The sequence below is a fragment of the Cheilinus undulatus genome, linkage group 3, assembly GCF_018320785.1.
Source record: "Cheilinus undulatus linkage group 3, ASM1832078v1, whole genome shotgun sequence".
Taxonomy (NCBI): domain Eukaryota; kingdom Metazoa; phylum Chordata; class Actinopteri; order Labriformes; family Labridae; genus Cheilinus; species Cheilinus undulatus.
Window position 1 is genome coordinate 3167612 of NC_054867.1, and position 17488 is coordinate 3185099.

At 38.9% G+C, this 17488-nt stretch overlaps 1 protein-coding gene across 2 annotated transcripts in view; it reads left to right on the plus strand.

Annotated features, from left to right (window-relative positions):
* The window catches only part of LOC121507545 (serine/threonine-protein kinase 4-like), a 64536-nt gene extending 48541 nt beyond the window's left edge, over positions 1 to 15995 (plus strand). For both annotated transcript variants that reach the window (XM_041783966.1, XM_041783967.1), the window contains exon 11: positions 13774 to 15995. In XM_041783966.1, the coding sequence (XP_041639900.1) occupies positions 13774 to 13932 (159 nt within the window). In that variant the 3' untranslated portion in view covers positions 13933 to 15995. The remainder of the gene's footprint in view (positions 1 to 13773) is intronic.
* The last annotated feature ends 1493 nt before the right edge of the window (positions 15996 to 17488 follow it).

A 17488-nucleotide genomic window follows, 5' to 3' on the forward strand; every position in this document is an offset into this window, starting at 1 on the left:
TTTCGTCCTGCTTTTTTGCAAATGTTTGCTCTTTTCGGCGTTTTTTTCACCCACTTTTCACTCACTTAAGTTGCATTTTGCCATTGAATGCCGTTTATTCCCCCATTGTTGCCACTTTTTTCCCATTTTTCCCACCCTTTTACTGATTATTGCCACCTTTAGATTACTTTCTGGTCACTTCCCACCTGTTTTTGCTGCATTCTGCCCTTTTTCGCCACTTTTCTCTCAGTGTTTTCCACTGTTTGACCATTTTTGCCACCTTTAACTTATTTTAATTGCCACTTTTCACCACTTAGATCGTGGCTCTTGCAAATGTATTTTTTGTAGTAATTTTTGTAGAAAAAACTTGCAGCCTCAACATTCAGGTAGTTCACATAATACAGAAACAATTGCAATGCACAAACTTCACATTCAGTTAGTTCATTACCAATATGTCATCTCAATTTTCATAATTTATATCATAATCATTTTAAATCATAATTAAACAGTCCACATATTCAAGGAGGCCTACACAACACTGTTGTCACAGTTGAACTTTATTCAAGTCTTTTCAAGTGCACATTGACTAATGTGAACCCCAAATGCTTCTGCAGATGACATGTGACCATTAATGATGGTCACCAGCCTTGTGGCTAAGTGGCCAGGGTCTGTTCATGACTCCTGGATCTTCAGGGAGTCTGCACTGTTGCAGAAACTTGAGCGGGGTATGACAACTGTACATTTAATATTTTAATCATGTTCATAAACTGTATTTTGTGGTACTAATCATGGTGAAGAATTAATATTACAACACAAAATCAGAGTGCTGTCCGTTTATATTGTCCGATGAATTAATATTGTATAATCTGACAAACTTACACATTAACAGAGTCGGCAATTTTCTGACAGCATTCCTTCCTGGCTTTAGCTGCAGCATCAGTGTTGCTTCTGGCCTGGATGATTGCTTTAAATTCCTCATATTTTTTAAGAATGATTGTCTGTTCCTCCATTGAGAGATAGACTGCTCTGCAGGGTTTCGCCATCTTTGCGATTGGTCGGACGCTACAAACACCACCCGTTTTATGTGAGTGCGCACTGATCCAGATTAGAAAACGCTGGCTGCAATTATCGAGTTGATAACCAGCTTCGTCATACAGCTGATCTGGATTGCGAATGTCTTGGTAAGTCAGTCCAGCTAACAGAGAGATATCCTGGGTTTGTTCATCCAGCTTCGTCGCACAGGCCTCTGCTCAGCTGTTTGGGTCTGCAGCTTTGACAGCAACGACAAATTAAACTAAGGCCGGCCACACACTAGACGATTTTTTAAATCTGGAACGATTTTTAAACTGTGGGAGACCACAGACTTCAGGACAATTTCCAAAGATTTTTCATCTTTAATCCTCTGAACGCTCACATTAGACGACTCAGCCAGGCTGTCAGATCACTGGAGACCACACACCTGCTGACCTGCCTACGACCTCATGTGATCACGACTTCAGAAAAAAACAAAAACACGGATGTCTGTCGATACCGTCTTGCTGTCTCTACACAACAGGCTGCCCTGGCATGCATTACAGGTGAAGCAAAAATCATAATACAAGGGAAAGACCCGGGATGAAATCATGGCTGAAATTAAGTTGAAGTTGTGTTCATAGTTGTGAGTGGTCAAAGTACGTATGATCTGGCTGTGACGCTACCCGGTCTGCTCGCTCTCACTGGTTGTTGTGGGTACTCCGTCAGTGGCACTATGACCTAGAAGCCTAAATATTGATTTGGGATTTTGGAGGCTACGACGCGATTTGGAGCAATAAAACAATCGTGTTGACACCACACACATGCAGACAACTCAGACAAACAGCCGTTTGCGACGAGGCTCCTCTCGGGATACGCCCTCACAATCGTCAGAGGAGGCAAATCTTGACCCAAATCGGGCTTAAAATCCTATAGTGTGTGGCCGGCCTCAAATTAAACTAGAAATGCTCCAACTGGGGATGGCTGTATTACCTCCAGCAGTTTTAAAGTTTTTTTTAGATAAAATATTTATAGAAAGTCAGTGTTTACTATGAACATCAAAATTAAAGTCCAACAGGGACAAGAGTAAAAATATTTTTGATGCCAGTAATATATATATTAAAGAAAGTGCCTGTTTTTTCCTAATATTGTGGTGTAAACAGAGCCTAAAAATTCTTGGACTGCTATTCAATGCAAAGGTTCTGATATTTCTCCTTTTTATTCCAGATCTGGCATTATAAACTTGAAGTGTTAACAGTGTTTTAAATAGGCACTGGTTTGCATTAAAGTCCTTTCACAGAGTTTAAGTAGCATCAATGACAATTAAATCCTAATCATGGTTATTTAACCAGATGGCAACTCCCTGATTTTTTTTTTATTTTGTTGATATTGCAGATAAACAATGGTGAGAAATCAACATTATCATAAGTTAAAGTCCAGCTCTGTTCTCTGAGGTAATGGTTGTAGAAGTTATTTCCCTGGGAGTGTGAAAGCAGGGGTGGTTTGTTTGGCTGGAGGACTTATAAGCAGGACAAATGGCTGCAGCAGGAATTAAATATTAAATATGTGACCTTTAAATACAGGGTGGTTCTTCTACCTTACTGCCTCTTCAGCCTTAAACATATGTACACAGTTGCTCCTCTCTGCTTCTGCACTGCTCATCGACATTGAAACAACAAACAAACCCTTTGTTCCTCAAAATGTAAAGCAGTGATTTCATCATTTGTGATTTTCAGAAATATAAAGATGATATTTCTCCTGATTATCATTGGAGATGTTTGGGTGATAGTTTGGTCAATCAATGCAGTGAAACGTGGGGTGGTTAGGTGGCGCTAGAACTTGTAGTCGTCATCTGAGAAAGCTAAGATAAAGATGTTGAGAGGCTTCATCTCTGCTGCTGTTAATGTGGCTGCCTTCGTGTGTTCATGTTGTTTCCCACAAACACTCAGACTTTTGATCAGTCCCTGTATTTTGGACGTTGTAACTCTAGCAGGACTGGCAGGTGCTCACTGAGTAAACCTGATTTTCTGTCATTGTCTCCCTGATCTCATACACAGCATAGTCTTTATTTGGTGTATCACACACTGGCGTGACTACAACACTTGTTCAGTTATAACAGATGTCACACACTACACTGCAGTCTTATGAATAAAACATTCACTTTACTCTTAAAGCACTTTACAAAACAAAACTACAAAATGTTTAACACAACCGAAGGAAGATATGAGTGTTTCAGTAAAGAAAGAGATCTATTAGATTAATGTTGATTACAATTAAAACTGAATACAATCATCTAAAACAGAAGTAACCCTCATAGCTTACTAAGATTTTGATTTGATTTTGAAAGATTAGTATGGAGTTGTGTTCACTCAGTAAGTATGCAAAGAGTAAGAAAAAGTAGGGATGCACGATAATTATCAGTACCGATAAATTATACGTATCCCTGCCTGCTCCGTTTGATGTGGTTTCATTCAGTCTGATAGACATTAGGAACAGATGTTTAGCCACACACCATGGTGGAGTTAACATTTATAATCTATCTCTGATATGACTTATGTCAGTGCATATTTTTAATCTTTATGTAAAACATCAGCTCTCTTTTTTTCTGACTTAAGCAGCAAAACCAAAACAGATTCCCCAAACATCTCCATTTGTTAAGCATGACAGCCTGTTATCATTTAGTTTTATGTCTGATTTGACATGAGTCAGCTGAATTCTTATTTAGTTGACTGAAATGTCAGATTTGACCACTTATGTCAGTTATTTCTGTATGCTTTACTTGGTACACAAATGTTAAAAAAGTTAACTATAATAGCAGTTGTAAAGTCAGAATACTTCTGTTTTGTTTTGTTTTTTTAATATGAGTGATATTAGTTAGAATTAGTTATAAATATCTTTGCTTACCACATATTAACCCCTTCTTACCCCCAGATGTGTATAAACACATCCAATAAACTTATTTTGTTAAATCAACATTTGAAAAAAAAAGATCGGTTCTTATCAGTCATCGGCCATCAGGAGTAGGAAATATCAGTTATTGGTATCAGTTCAAAAAAATACTTACCGTGCATCACTAAGAAAAAATGAATTTATTATGTTGGTCTGAACAAAACAATCCCGTTAATGGCATGTGAACACGTTACTCTGACTGAAATTGTACAAAATCAAATTTTTCATATGCTAGTTTAAGTAATATTCTTTTCTATTTTTAAGTCAGGTTGTTTCAGGTATTTGGTAATAGGAAATAATTATATTAGCCACAAAAAGATTTCAGTCTGTGTTGCCCTTCTTAGGAGAGCACGCTGAAGGAAGCTAGGCTATAGTGTGCTACAGACAGGCCACGTTACTGCCACACTACAGCTGTAATGTAAACGAACTTCACCATATCTGTTTCATAAATAGACCTTGTACGTAGTCTCAGCATCAGTGAGCAATGGGATGCGTCTGCCTCGAGTGTCATTCTGGTGTATCCATGACAGCAGCAGTGTCAGACTCTTTGTGCACAGTTTTCAGTTCTCTGACTACCAATAGTGATATGGTCATAAATTTACATAAAGAAACAACAGATTTTCCAGTTTAAAAAGTCATAAACTTAAAAGAAAAGATCAAAATTTCTAAGTTTAAAAAGTCATACATTAACATGAAATGACTTCAACTTTTCAGGTTTTAAAAATCATAAATTTGAAAGAAAAAGCTAAAAAAAATTCAGTTTAAGAAGTCGTATATTTGATTTGAAAAAACACAACTTTTTCAAGTTTAACAAGTCAAAAATTTAGAAGTTAAAAAGCCATGAATAAGCAAAAAACCCTAAATTTTTTAGAAATCTTCAAGCAGGAAAAACAACATTTTCAAATTTAAATAGCGATAAACTTACAAGAAAAACTCAAATTTTCAATTCTAAAAAGTCATACGTTTTTAGAAATAAAGAAAATTTCTAAGAAAAAAAGCTAGAATTTTTTACTTCTAAAAATTGTGCATTTCAGGGAACTTAAACTGAGAATGTTGATATTATACATTTAGAATTAGCCCATGTGTAGAAAGAAAATCCTACCAGATGGAGCCGTCGTCTTTTCAGTTTAGAGCTGAATCAAATTATACTTTTTCCCTTTGGCTGAGATTTAAAGATGCACTTGTGATTTAGCCCAGAATAATCCCATTTTCATCTGGACATAAAGGAGACTTTTCTTTAATCTGGGGTTATCTAACCACTGTTTTAAGTTTGGGCTTTACAAAAATGTACGACTTTATAGACTTGAAATTTATAGTCTGTAAAGTGAAAATGTGAGATTTTTTTCAAGTTGTCATTCATTTACAATTTTTTAAACTAAACAAATTGTAAATGTGGTGTCTTATAAATTTCCAAATTTATAATTGCAAACATTTCTCGATATTTTTCCTGAAATTTAACAAATCCTCTTTGTTTTTGGTTTTATTGAGTGTGCCCCTGTACATACCAGTATGTATCTCCTCTCCTGTTGAAATGTGGTCACCTCTGGATTCATAAAACATGGATGCTGGTTTCTGAACATTAAACTCAGGAGTTTATGGTCTTAGAAACATCATGGGACATTTGGTTGACTATAACCTGTTGTTGTTGGCTCATACAATCAGCCATCAGTTGTGTTTTTCATTGATCCTGTGTTTTTTTTTTTGTATGTGGAGCTTCAAAGTTGCTGCTGCAGGAACATATGGAGAGATTTCACAGGAGCCAAGTCCTAAGGTTTAGCAGGAACTTGTAGCATAAAGCAGCGGGAGTAAGACCCAAATATCTGTGGGTGCTTTAGTGCACCATGGAGAGTATTAGGCAGTTCCTCTAAATAGGCCTCCAAATGAAATGGGCTTCACTTGATGACACAAATCCCACTCGGGGGGATTTATTGTTCCATTAGACTTGCAAATGTGAGGATAAAAAGCTAATTTCTTGTGGGATCTGCAACACTGTGAAGCAGTTTGCTGACAGCGTCGTGCTGACTGAGTTTAAATTTAGATCTGTCTGCTGTGCTATTTTGGGATTTTGCCACCAGATGTTTTTCTTTATGTGTTTTCCAGACCATTGACATTTTTTAAGCTCTCTGATTCCACCAGTTTGTGGTTTTTATGTAAATCTGTCTGTTCTCAGACAGATTTATTTAAGGTAATAATTCCGAGACAAAGTCAGAGTATTTTGAGTGTCTGTTTAGATGTGTATCTAATGTTTACTATTTTATCTGTGGTTGGTGCTCCAGCTGGTCGATGGTGTGACAGCACGGCAGAGAACATGTGGTAGGAAAGCACTAAGCTCCATTATTCATGAGACAGAGACAGAGAACAACCAATCTCCATCAATCGCTCTATTCTGTCTCCACTTTTCTCTGTTTTTCCTCCATTATCTATTTTTATTCTTCCCTTATTGGATTTTCTTTTTCCACATCTCGTATCCCTCTGAATCTTCTTTTCCTCTCTCCTCTGAGCGCATTTCAAGGAGACCGCTGTTTTATCTGACAAATCTGACAGGAGGTTAAATCCACGTAATCTGTCACATCATTCCTTTTCTAATAGAAATCTGCCGTCCAAAGAGACTCTGCTTGGTGTTCTGATAGTTCCCATTCATAACACCTCGTAGATACACGGTATGATCTTTTAACAGGACAGAGTAGAGCCTGCTTTGATTTTTGGTTAAACGGACTTGAGTTCATGTGTGATCTGACGTCTTTAATGAATCATGTATGAGACAGATGTTTAAACTTTAATATAAAGGCATGGTTAGAGACAGAAGCTTCTATTGACAGAATCTGTAAATAAAGGAGGAATCTGCTGCAGGACTAGTCTTAAGTTAGCTGTAGTGATGTAGTTTCTGTCTGTTGTCATATTATTCTCATCTTTTCACTTTTCCTGTGTATGGAACAGCAGTTTGCAGAATGAGCGATGGGAGTAGAATCAAATGTGCTGCAATAGTAATAAAAATATGCTGGGTGTTGTTAATCTTTACTGATATACTCTTATCAAAACTCATCAATCCAAGATAAGTTAATATTGGTGCTAAATAACAACCCAGGAGGGCCCCATTCTCTGGGATTTGAAAGAAAATACAAATACCGATACAACAGTATGTTAATGAGGCCAAAATATTTGAGTTTTGTTTATGTGAAAGTCCGGCCCCCAAAGTCTCTGTCACGACTAAATCTGGCCCTTGTGCAAATGTACTTGATGACCTCTGCTCTACAGTAAAGAACAGCTGCTGTTGTGAATTCTGTGAAGAACATTTAATTCCAACATCAACGTGTCATACTGTGACCCTAGTATCACTCTCATATCCAGGGGTTGTAGGAATTACCCAGCCCGAGTATCTAAACTACGGAGCCCCAGACATGACATGGTAAAAAAAATCAAATTGTTGCCACAATATAGCTACAATGTGCACACGAAATACTTTTTTATGGCCACAAAATACTAATTCGTGGCCACAAAATACCAATTTGTGGCCACAATGTAGGTATAATGTGCGCACAAAATACTAATTAATAATATTAACTAATGATTTACGATTAGTACTTTTTGGAACCAGTACCGATAACCAATAATTTCCCACTGCTGATGGCCGATAACCGATAAGAACCGATAATTTTTTTTCAATTGTTGATTTTAAAAAATACGTTTATTGGATGTGTTTGTGCACATCTGGGGGTAAGAAGGGATTAATATGTAGTGAGCAAAGATATTTATAACTAATTCTAACTGACATCACTCATTTTTAAATCAAAAAACAATTCTGACTCTACATCAGAGTATTTTGATTTTTATAACTAATTCTAACTGACATCACTCATTTTTAAATCAAAAAACAATTCTGACTCTACATCTGTTATTTTTTTAGTTAAACATTTGTGTACCAAAGTAAAACATAAACAACTGACATAGGTTTTTCCCCTTTTCCCTTGATATGAATTAAAATATCTTGACGAGTGTTTAAATCTGACATTTCGATCAACTAAACAAGAATTCAGCTGACTCATGTCAAATCAGACATAAAACTAAATGATAACAGGCTGTCATGCTTAACAAATGGAGATGTTTGGGGAATCTGTTTTGGTTTTGCTGCTTAAGTCAGAAAAAGAGAGCTGATGTTTTACATAAAGATTAAAAATATGCACTGACATAAGTCATACCAGAGATAGGTTATAAATGTTAACTCCACCGTAGTGTGTGGCTAAACATCTGTTCCTAACGTCGATCAGACTGAATGAAACCTCATCAAACAGAGCAGGCAGGGATACGTCTATGAAAGCAGTGGTCGATCAGGAGACTGTCAGACTGATTTTGTCATTGTTAGCATTGCCAGTGCTCTGCCTGGTATTAGCCTTTGGCTTGGTCCTAATGCCTGCGGCTTAGCATCAAGCACTGAAGCTGCTTCCTCTTCTTCTCTGGTGCTTAACAGCGGGTCTGGTACCGCGGTGCCACCCACTGTTTTGGAATGTGTAGTCTCGTGAGAAAGAAAACAAACACCTTTGTTATCGGTGGATTTTATCGGTTAATATTTTACTATCGAGATAATGAAAATATGTAAAATATATGCAATATCGGCCAATAATTTATCGGTACCGATAATTATCGTGCACAGCTGGGTAAGCAAATGGAGTGCACCTTCTCTAAGGTCTAGGGTAGCGACAGTAGAGGGGCTAAAGCTACACGATGGACAGGGATAGTATGATTGAATTACATTTTAGGCTGGGAATGAGCTACAAGGACATTCTAAAGCCTTGCATTTCAAGGAACCATTATTAGAGAGAGGCATTTAAACTGAATATTGAGAGCCAGGTTGCTTTACTGGTGGAGGTAGGACTTGGACGCCGGGATAGGAAGGTGCGCTCGATTTGGTTACCCAGCTGTCCAGGAATATCAATATTATTCATTAATATTTCATGCGCACATTATACTTATTTTGTGGCCACAAATTAGTATTACGTGGCCATGAATTAGTTAATATTTTGTGCACACATTACAGCTGTATTGTAGCTAATTTATTTATTTATATATATTTTTTTAACCATGTCATGTCTGGGGCTCCGTACTAAACAGCTTTGACTGTTTCTGGATGAGATGAAAACCTTTCCACCAGTTTCTTTTTCCTTTTTTTATTGTCTCTCCATTCTCTTACATCCATCTACTCAAAGATAAAGAGTCCTGACATAGAAATGAACATTTACGATTGCTCACAGCTCAGAGTGAGACAGAGTACCAGCTCCTCCTTCTATTCTTCCTTTTATTTTCCTGCTTTATTTGCCTGTGAGTCATTTATCATCATTTTAAGAGTAGCTATAAGGTCTGTACATTGTTGGCATCAGGTCATGGTGTTTGTTGTGTATGGGTGTGTGTGTGTGTGTGTGTGTGTGTATTTTTGTGTGTGTGTGAAATATAGAGGGAGCAGAGGAGTATGTCAGATGTAAGGTCAGATCTAAATGTTTAATGAAGGAGGGTTTTTCTGTATATGCTTCCTGTTCAATAAAATATTTCAACCCTCTCACCTGGAGAAGAAAAGGTGCTGTTAAGTAGGAAATCATTCACCAGGAGTGTAAGAAAATGCATTTGTTGGCTCTGCTTTTTATCTATTTGACTAATAAGATGCCCTTACTCATGGAGAAACACCTTTTAATTTAATATAACCAAATACAACAGTGGCGTGAAGAATTCTTATAGTTAGCTATAAGGTCCCGATTTTTCTTTGTTTTGATTTAGAGAAGTTTGCAGCAACCCTGTTGAAGGTCTTTGTCCTCTGTCTGTTTTACCTTGACCCCGTTTTGTTCAGCTGGTGGACCTTGAGTTCTCTCAGTGATGATCTGTTTTAGTGGCCAGCGTTATTTCAGTCTCATTGATCGAGGTGATAAATAGCTGAAGAGCAGAGTGGTGCTGGTAAAAGCTGAGAGGGGGAGTCCCTCAGGGAGGAGAGATAAAGCCGGGGTGTCCAGCAGAGAGATTGAATAAATGTCCATCTCCGACCTTTCAGAGACTAAAATAGATCCTCTATCATGATCCTTGATTGTCACAGATGTATTTTAAGATTTCTCTAAGTGTTTGATAATGCCAAACCAGCTCTACACTCTCTGTAAGGTCCTGGAGGGTGCATGGGAGTTTGCCCAAGCAGCCTACATGTGTTTTGTGGAGCTCAATAGGGCATTCGACCGTGTCACTCAGGGAATCCTGTGGAGGGTGCTCTGGGAGTATGGGGTACCGGACCCCCTGATAAGGGCTGTTCGGTCCCTGAATGAACTGTATCAGAGCTTGGTCCGCATTGCCGGAAGTAGGGCAGACTCGTTTCTGGTGAGGGTTGGACTCTGCCAGGGCTGCCCTTTATCGCCGATTGTGTTCATAACTTTCATGGACAGGATTTCTAGGCACAGCCAGGGCGTAGAGGGGGTCCAGCTTGGTGGCCTTAGGAGTAGGTCTCTGCTTTCCGCAGCAGATGATGTGGTTCTGTTGGCTTCATCAGGCCGTGACCTTCAGCTGTCTCTGGCATGGTTCGCAACCGAGTGTGAAGCGGCTGTGATGAAAATCAGCTCTTCCAAATCTGAGGCCATGGTCCTCAGTGGGAAAAGGGTGGAATGCTCTCTCCAGGTTGGGAATGAGATCCTGCCCCAAGTGGAGGAGTTCAAGTAGCTTGGGGTCTTGTTCACGAGTGAGGGAAGAATGGAGCGGAAGATGGACAGGTGGATCGGTGCGGCGTTGGCAGTGATTCGGTCTCTACTTTGGTCTGTCATGGTGAAGAAAGAGCTGAGTCAAAGGCGAAGCTCTCGATTTACCAGTCGATCTACGTTCCTACCCTCACCTATGGTCACGAGCTGTGGGTTGTGACTGAAAGAACAAGATTGTGGGTACGGGTGGCCAAAATGAGTTTCCTTCACAGGGTGTCTGGGCTCCCTTAGAGCAGTGGTTCTCAACGTTGGGGTCGGGACCCCAATGGGTCGCAAAACACTGAAAGGGGGTCTCCAGATGCCTTCAAAAAACTTCACATATTTTTTCAAATTACACTGTTGTCACTTTACACCAATTTTGCCAAATTGTAACCTATTTTCATCTATTTTTCACACCAATTTTTGCCACCCAAAACCCATTTTTGTCCATTTTAAACCCTTTTCACTACTTTTTTTCTGCTTGTTCTTGCCCCTTCTAAACCAAATCTTGCCACTTTCCACCTGTTGTTGGCTCTGTTGACCCATTATTGCCATTAACCCCTCTTTACCACTTTTTTGCCCACTTTAACTACTACATTTCAGTACTTTTTTTGCCAGTTTATATCAATTTTTCATCCCATTTCACCAAATTTCCACCTATTTTTGGCACTTTAAAGCCATTTCAGCCACTTTGTTTCCCCTTTTACCACTTTATATGACCATTTTCGCCATTTTTGGTGATTTTTTTGCCACTTTAAAAAAAAAAAAAAAATACACTTCTAACCCGTTTCTGCTACTTTTAAAATCCAATATAATAATATAATTATCCACTTTTTTGTCATAATTAGCACCTTTTAAATCTGTTTTTAAGAAAAGGGTTTCATATTTTTAAGAGGACTCCTTACTACATAAATGAATAAAAAGATGCATTTCTTTGATAAGAGTGGTTATTATCAGATTAGATATAAAATATGGATACTACAGAGTAACTTTACAATAGACCATGATTATGTCAGCCCCCAGTTTGACCGTGCCCCAGTAAGCTCTCCCATTTATCCCTCCTTATGGGCAACCTTGTCTACACTCGACTATTCTTGAATATGCATGGCTGTGTTTAACCACCTCTCAGGTACAGTGGGGGTCCCTGATCTCTGGCACCTTTATTTTTGGGGTCGTGGGCTGAAAATGTTGAGAATCATTGCCTTAAAGATAGGGTGAGAAGCTCGGCCATCCGCGAGGGACCGCTGCCCCTCCACATCGAAAGGGGCCAGATCAGGTGGCTCGGGCATCTGGTCCGGATGGCTCCTGGATGCCTCCCTGGTGAGGTGTTCCAGGCAGGTCCCAACCGGGAGGAGGCCCCGGGGAAGACCCAGGACAGGCTGGAGAGACTGTCTCTCGGCTGGCCTGGGAACACCTTGGGATCCCCCGGGAAGAGCTGGAGGAAGTGGTCGGGGAGAGGGAACTCTGGGCTTCCCTGCTTAGGCTGCTGCCCCTTTGGCCCGACCTCAGATAAGTGGAAGATGACGGATGGATGGGTCTGATAATGGGCTGGTCTGCAGTGATTGAATTTTGGGGGTCAAACTCTAAATATTTTTTTGTACCGGATGACAATAAGGAGAAGTTGTTAGTACAGGAGATCACTGATACAGGGAATGTAGTTAACCTGATAAAAACCTGGTTCACTGACACAGTCCTCGCTAATTGACCGATGCAACACACGTTATCTTAAGATCAACTGAATCAGTGACCTGTTGGTCTGTGAACCCTGGTAGGTAGTCTTGAAATAACTTACAAATAACATAACTTTGCAGCATATAAATGATTTTAAACCTCTGATATCACTTCAGTTCTCTAACATTCAGACAATTTATGACGAAAATGTTTACTGATAACTGATAGAAATATTGGGTCACATTCATCAGTATCTTCCAAAAAATGTTCTTTTATTTGTTCTTAAAGTTTCTGAAAGTTGAAGTTTCTCAGAGAAACCTACATGGGAGTCATGATGCGTTCTTAAACTACTGAACTATTCTCTCCTGTGTTCTTAAGGTGGCTTTCACTCTAGGGGCCACTCCTGGTTTGTTCTGGTCAGTGAAGATGCAAACGATCCAGGCCTGGGCCCACTAAGGGAGGGGGTTTCTGGCATGGTTTAAATGAGATGTGAATGCAGTCATGCGGATCAGAGATTCACATCAGCTATATGATATCAGAAAAACTGAACTTCTTTCCTCAACGCAGCAAAGGCAATAAAAGTCTCCTGTCACCCCAAAGACACTGTTGTGTAGCACGAGCCTGTTTAATCTGAGCTTGTGATAGATGTGTAGATATAAAGAGTGATGCTGCCAGAATCTTAAAGAGTGATTTTAAAACATCCATGGTTGTAGGATGGACTTTTATGCAGGGACAAAACAAAAACAATCTTCACTCTGCTCATGACCTGAGTAGTTGCTATGGTAGCTTCTTCTTCTTTCTCCTCCTTGGTGGCTTTGTAAGCCAGCTACGTGCATACTGCCACCTGCTGTTTCAGACGGAGTACAGACACAAGTGGGCACGGGTACAGATGGATGTTGCATGAATGCAAGCTGGGGGGCCACGCTGTGGCACGGTTCGAATCAGTTTGTGTGATGAATGCCAGCTGCTCATAAGCTGGAAGCACATACATATTTCTCCTAATTAACATAGAGAAACACCCTTTTATGCCCATATCAGGACATGAGACTGCAGGGCAGTGTGCAAACACAGAAGGCACACAGGAGTGAGAGAAGAAGCAAGATATTAGTAACATGCAAATTAAAATGCACTGTCAGAACAATCATAATACTTCAAAATCAAAATACTTTGATAGTTCTATGTGGTGCTGCTGTAAATGACACCAAAAGAGGAAGATTTAGTTCTATTTTTAGCAGTAGTTGATATTAAATCACAGGTCACAAAAAACTTGATTAAACAGTCAGACCATTATCAGTAAAACAGCCGAAGTGACTGCAAACTAAGAAGTACAACTGAACCTCCTCATGCTGGACATACTGAAACTACTAGAAAAAGCTGCTTGTATTTTTTTATGGTGATTTAAAACCATCTTTATTGCCCGTGTTGGTGTGTCAGATGACCAGATAATTTATGCTGTCTCTCTGTGCAGGTGAGTACGTGGTCTGTGGAGGAGCTGCGTCTACGTCTGGCCTCTCTGGACCCTCAGATGGAGCAGGAGATCGAGGAGATTCGTCAGCGCTACCAGGCTAAGAGGAAGCCCATCCTGGAGGCCATCGAGGCCAAAAAAAGGCGGCAGCAGAACTTCTGAGACAAGCCTGATGAACTCAGATGGATACTTGGTCTGTGAGTTTTCAAACTGCTGTGGTTCCACAAACGTATCGCACATTTAATCCTGAATAACTGCAGAAAAGACGACAGCCGGATGTGACGTCTCAGCGTAGAAACCTGAGGATACTGTCGAGGAAGACCTTCCAAAGAGATGTTCTCTGTTTGACAGAATGTTTATTTTTATAAACCAGATTTCTTTCACTCTCTCATTCCTGGTTTCAGCTGGATCAGAAATGACAGACAGGAAGTTTAGCTTCCCTCCATCAGCAGCTCATCTGGACTCTTAACTTTTTTTCTGTTATAAACCGAAGTGACGGATGTCTGTTCTTTTTTCACTTTAGTTTTTATACCTAAACCATGTGGTACTATGTCGTTTAACTGCTGACTGTTTTAGGTACTCAACTGCTCATTCCTCATTTATTCTCACAGGATTGCTCAAAGCTGCTGGACTGTTAAGTCACGACAAAAATGTCTGGATCATTTCCAGCCTTTGAAAGTTCATAAAACAAACAAAAAGTTTCTCAGTGCAAACTAATCGGTAGTTTCAGCACGTTCGTGTCTCTTTAGGCTTATGGCAGAGGGGGGCATGGTCAATCAACTCTGTTAGTCTGTTCACAAAGACGTTAATCTGGTTATTCTGCTCAGAATTAAAGGGAATTAACACCAACATTAGCTGCAAACACTGTTTAAAGTCTGATGGTCCGCCAAAGGTCATCAGTGTTTTTCCTCTTCATAATCAGGATTATTTTAAAAAACTGCTGAGTTTACGTATAATGCTACAGCACTGGAAAGTTCTGAGGATTCTGCTTCTTTCTACATCCAACAGCCACAATCTAAGCATCTGTAAGAACAGCCAAGTACAGAGTCATTAAACCTCCCAGAAGCTCTTCTCTATTCTCATGGTCATAATATTCCAACAAAAACGTCCTGCTGCATCAGGAAGGGTGCCCCCCATCCAAATCCAGGAAGAGATTAAATCCAGACTAAAATGTTTGATTAATCTGATTAATGTCTGATTAATCTCAGAATTTCTCTTTTAACTGTGAATTCTCCATTTAAATTTAACTTAGCTGCATTTAAAACCATTATTGTTTCTTTTTTTTTCTTCTTCTTCTTCTTTTTTAAACTAAGGTTGATTGACTTCCTGCTTGGATAAAGAGCTGCTTTTATTTTGAAAGAAAACAGGAACTCCAGGTAGATCAATCATGATCTCAACCACCAAAAAGGAACTTAATCTTAAGCACCAGTAAGAAGTGCAGTAAAGAGGTAAATGTTTGATAACACAGATGCAGATGTCTTCTGACTCGTCCTCTTAGCTGTCTGCAAGGGTTTAAAGTGAGTTGAGAGATTAAGAAGACAGTGGTGGACTTATTTTTCATCACCATGTTTGCAGGAAGACGCTGACCCGGATTTACCAAAGGGACAATTAAGCATGCAATTTATAAGATTTAACAAAAAGAAAAGGTGCTTTAATTATGGACCTTAATTAATGGCAATTAATGCTGACATCCCAATGACATAACACCCTGTAAGATCCACAGGTTGTTTTGAATCTGAAAATAATCTAAAGGTTTGGGTTTTTTTCGTATAGTGTGCATCTGTGCTTTGGAAGTGCCTAACATCCTGTAGGTGAAGCAGCATTTCACAATTAAAGCCTCCTGGGGCACAGACTGGTCATTCAATCAGCTCTCTAAAGCAGTGATACTCAACGTGTGGCTCTTTTGTGTCTTAATTTGAAATGTAATTACACCAGAAAACCTTAAAAAAGGGAAAATGTGACCTCAGAAATTGTCCATTGCAAGCCACATTATTAAGTTTGTTTCCTTCACTTAAGTTGGCTTTATATGTCAACTGAAAATTTTTTGTACGTAGATTTCTATTGCCCTTATTTACAATTTTTTTGCCCCTTTTTTATTTTTTGCCACCTTTATACTTTTTTGTCCTTTTTGCCACTTTACACCCATTAAAGCTGCCTTTTGTGATTGAATGCCACTTTTTTCACTTTCTTGCCATTCTTTGGTGCTCTTTGCCCTTTTTAGTCACTTTTCACTCATTTTTTGCCAATTTTTGACCATTTTTGCCACCTGTAACTATTTTATTTGTCATTTCTCAACAGTTTTTGCCACTTTTTCTTCCCATTTTTGTCATTTCTCACCCATTTTTACCACTTTTTGACCATTTTTGCCACCTTTGACTCATTTTTATTACCTCTTTAACCTGATTTTGCCGATTTTCACCACTTAGATTGTGGTTGTTGCAAAGATATTTTTCAACAATTTGGCTCTTTGGTTGAGCAGGGTTGAGTAACACCGGTCTAGAGTAAACATGACAAGTCCAGAATTGAGTAAATGGAAGTTGAAGAACCTGATCATCATTGTTCAGAAATTTGAAAAGAAGGTGGAAAAAGTAAGCGTAGCGATTCAGCTGTGTTGGATTTGTTAGGGAAGATTTGAGACATTCGAACTGAAGAGTATTTTATATCTTAATGGGAATAAACCTGGAAGGATAGAAGTAAAAAGTAATGCTGAACATGGAGAACTTTCCTTTCAAAATATATTCGAATGAAAGTTTCCAATCAGACTTGATTTCTCAAGTTCTTGATTTCGTACATGTAAATTAATGCTGAAAAAAAAACCACCATCGCTGTATTCTTTTGACACATTCGTCATCTTTGTTTTCTAAATTAAGTTTTAAGTGTTTCAGAGGAAAGGGAATCCAAATATTTGAAGTTTTCTCATCTTTTGATGCCTTAAAATGTGAAAAAAAAAAAAAAATACTTTTTTATATTTTCTTCATGCAGATGGAGCACAGCAGCATGTTTAAGAAATGAAGCTTTTCACATAACGTTTAAAGGAAAGCACAAAAAAGAGTGAGGCTGTTTCTCCTCGTGTCCACTTTACTCTGAAGGTCTGGAAGATTCAGATGTTTCACTCCAGTAGGTTGTTTTTTGTTTTTTTTTTTTATTTCCTGGGCAGCGGTAGGATCAATAATTTGTTTTTATTTCATAGATCAATACAGAATCCCTATGCAGGCAGTGATTTAAACTTTACATTAGACTCCAGTTTCCAGTGATGACGGGTCTGCTATGATCAGACTATAATGGACAGCATCAACACTCGGTGTAAAAGCCCAACGCTTCCTAAGAATGAATCGATCTAAACTCTCAGACCCTGTTTGGACAATGCATGAACACACAGCTCAGTAATAATAAGAGACAGTCTACTGGTACCCATCAGCTCTTCATTTGGTACTATTTTGTGTTTTTATTTCTTTAAAACAACAGAAAAATGGAACCAAAAGGAAAACAGCTCTAAAAAAGGAGCCAGCTCTTAGAACTACCTCGTCTCTGAACAACACATCCTAACTCCTTCTTTATGTTTGGTGTTTAAGTTATTTCAAATGTTGTGATACCAAATTAGATTTAATCGCTAATAGTTTATCAGCCTGTCCTCTAAAAGCCTGTTTATGACAACATGAGGGAGAAAAGCTGTTAAAAAGGCACCACTAGTCTCTCAGGCCCCCATTCATTATTACCA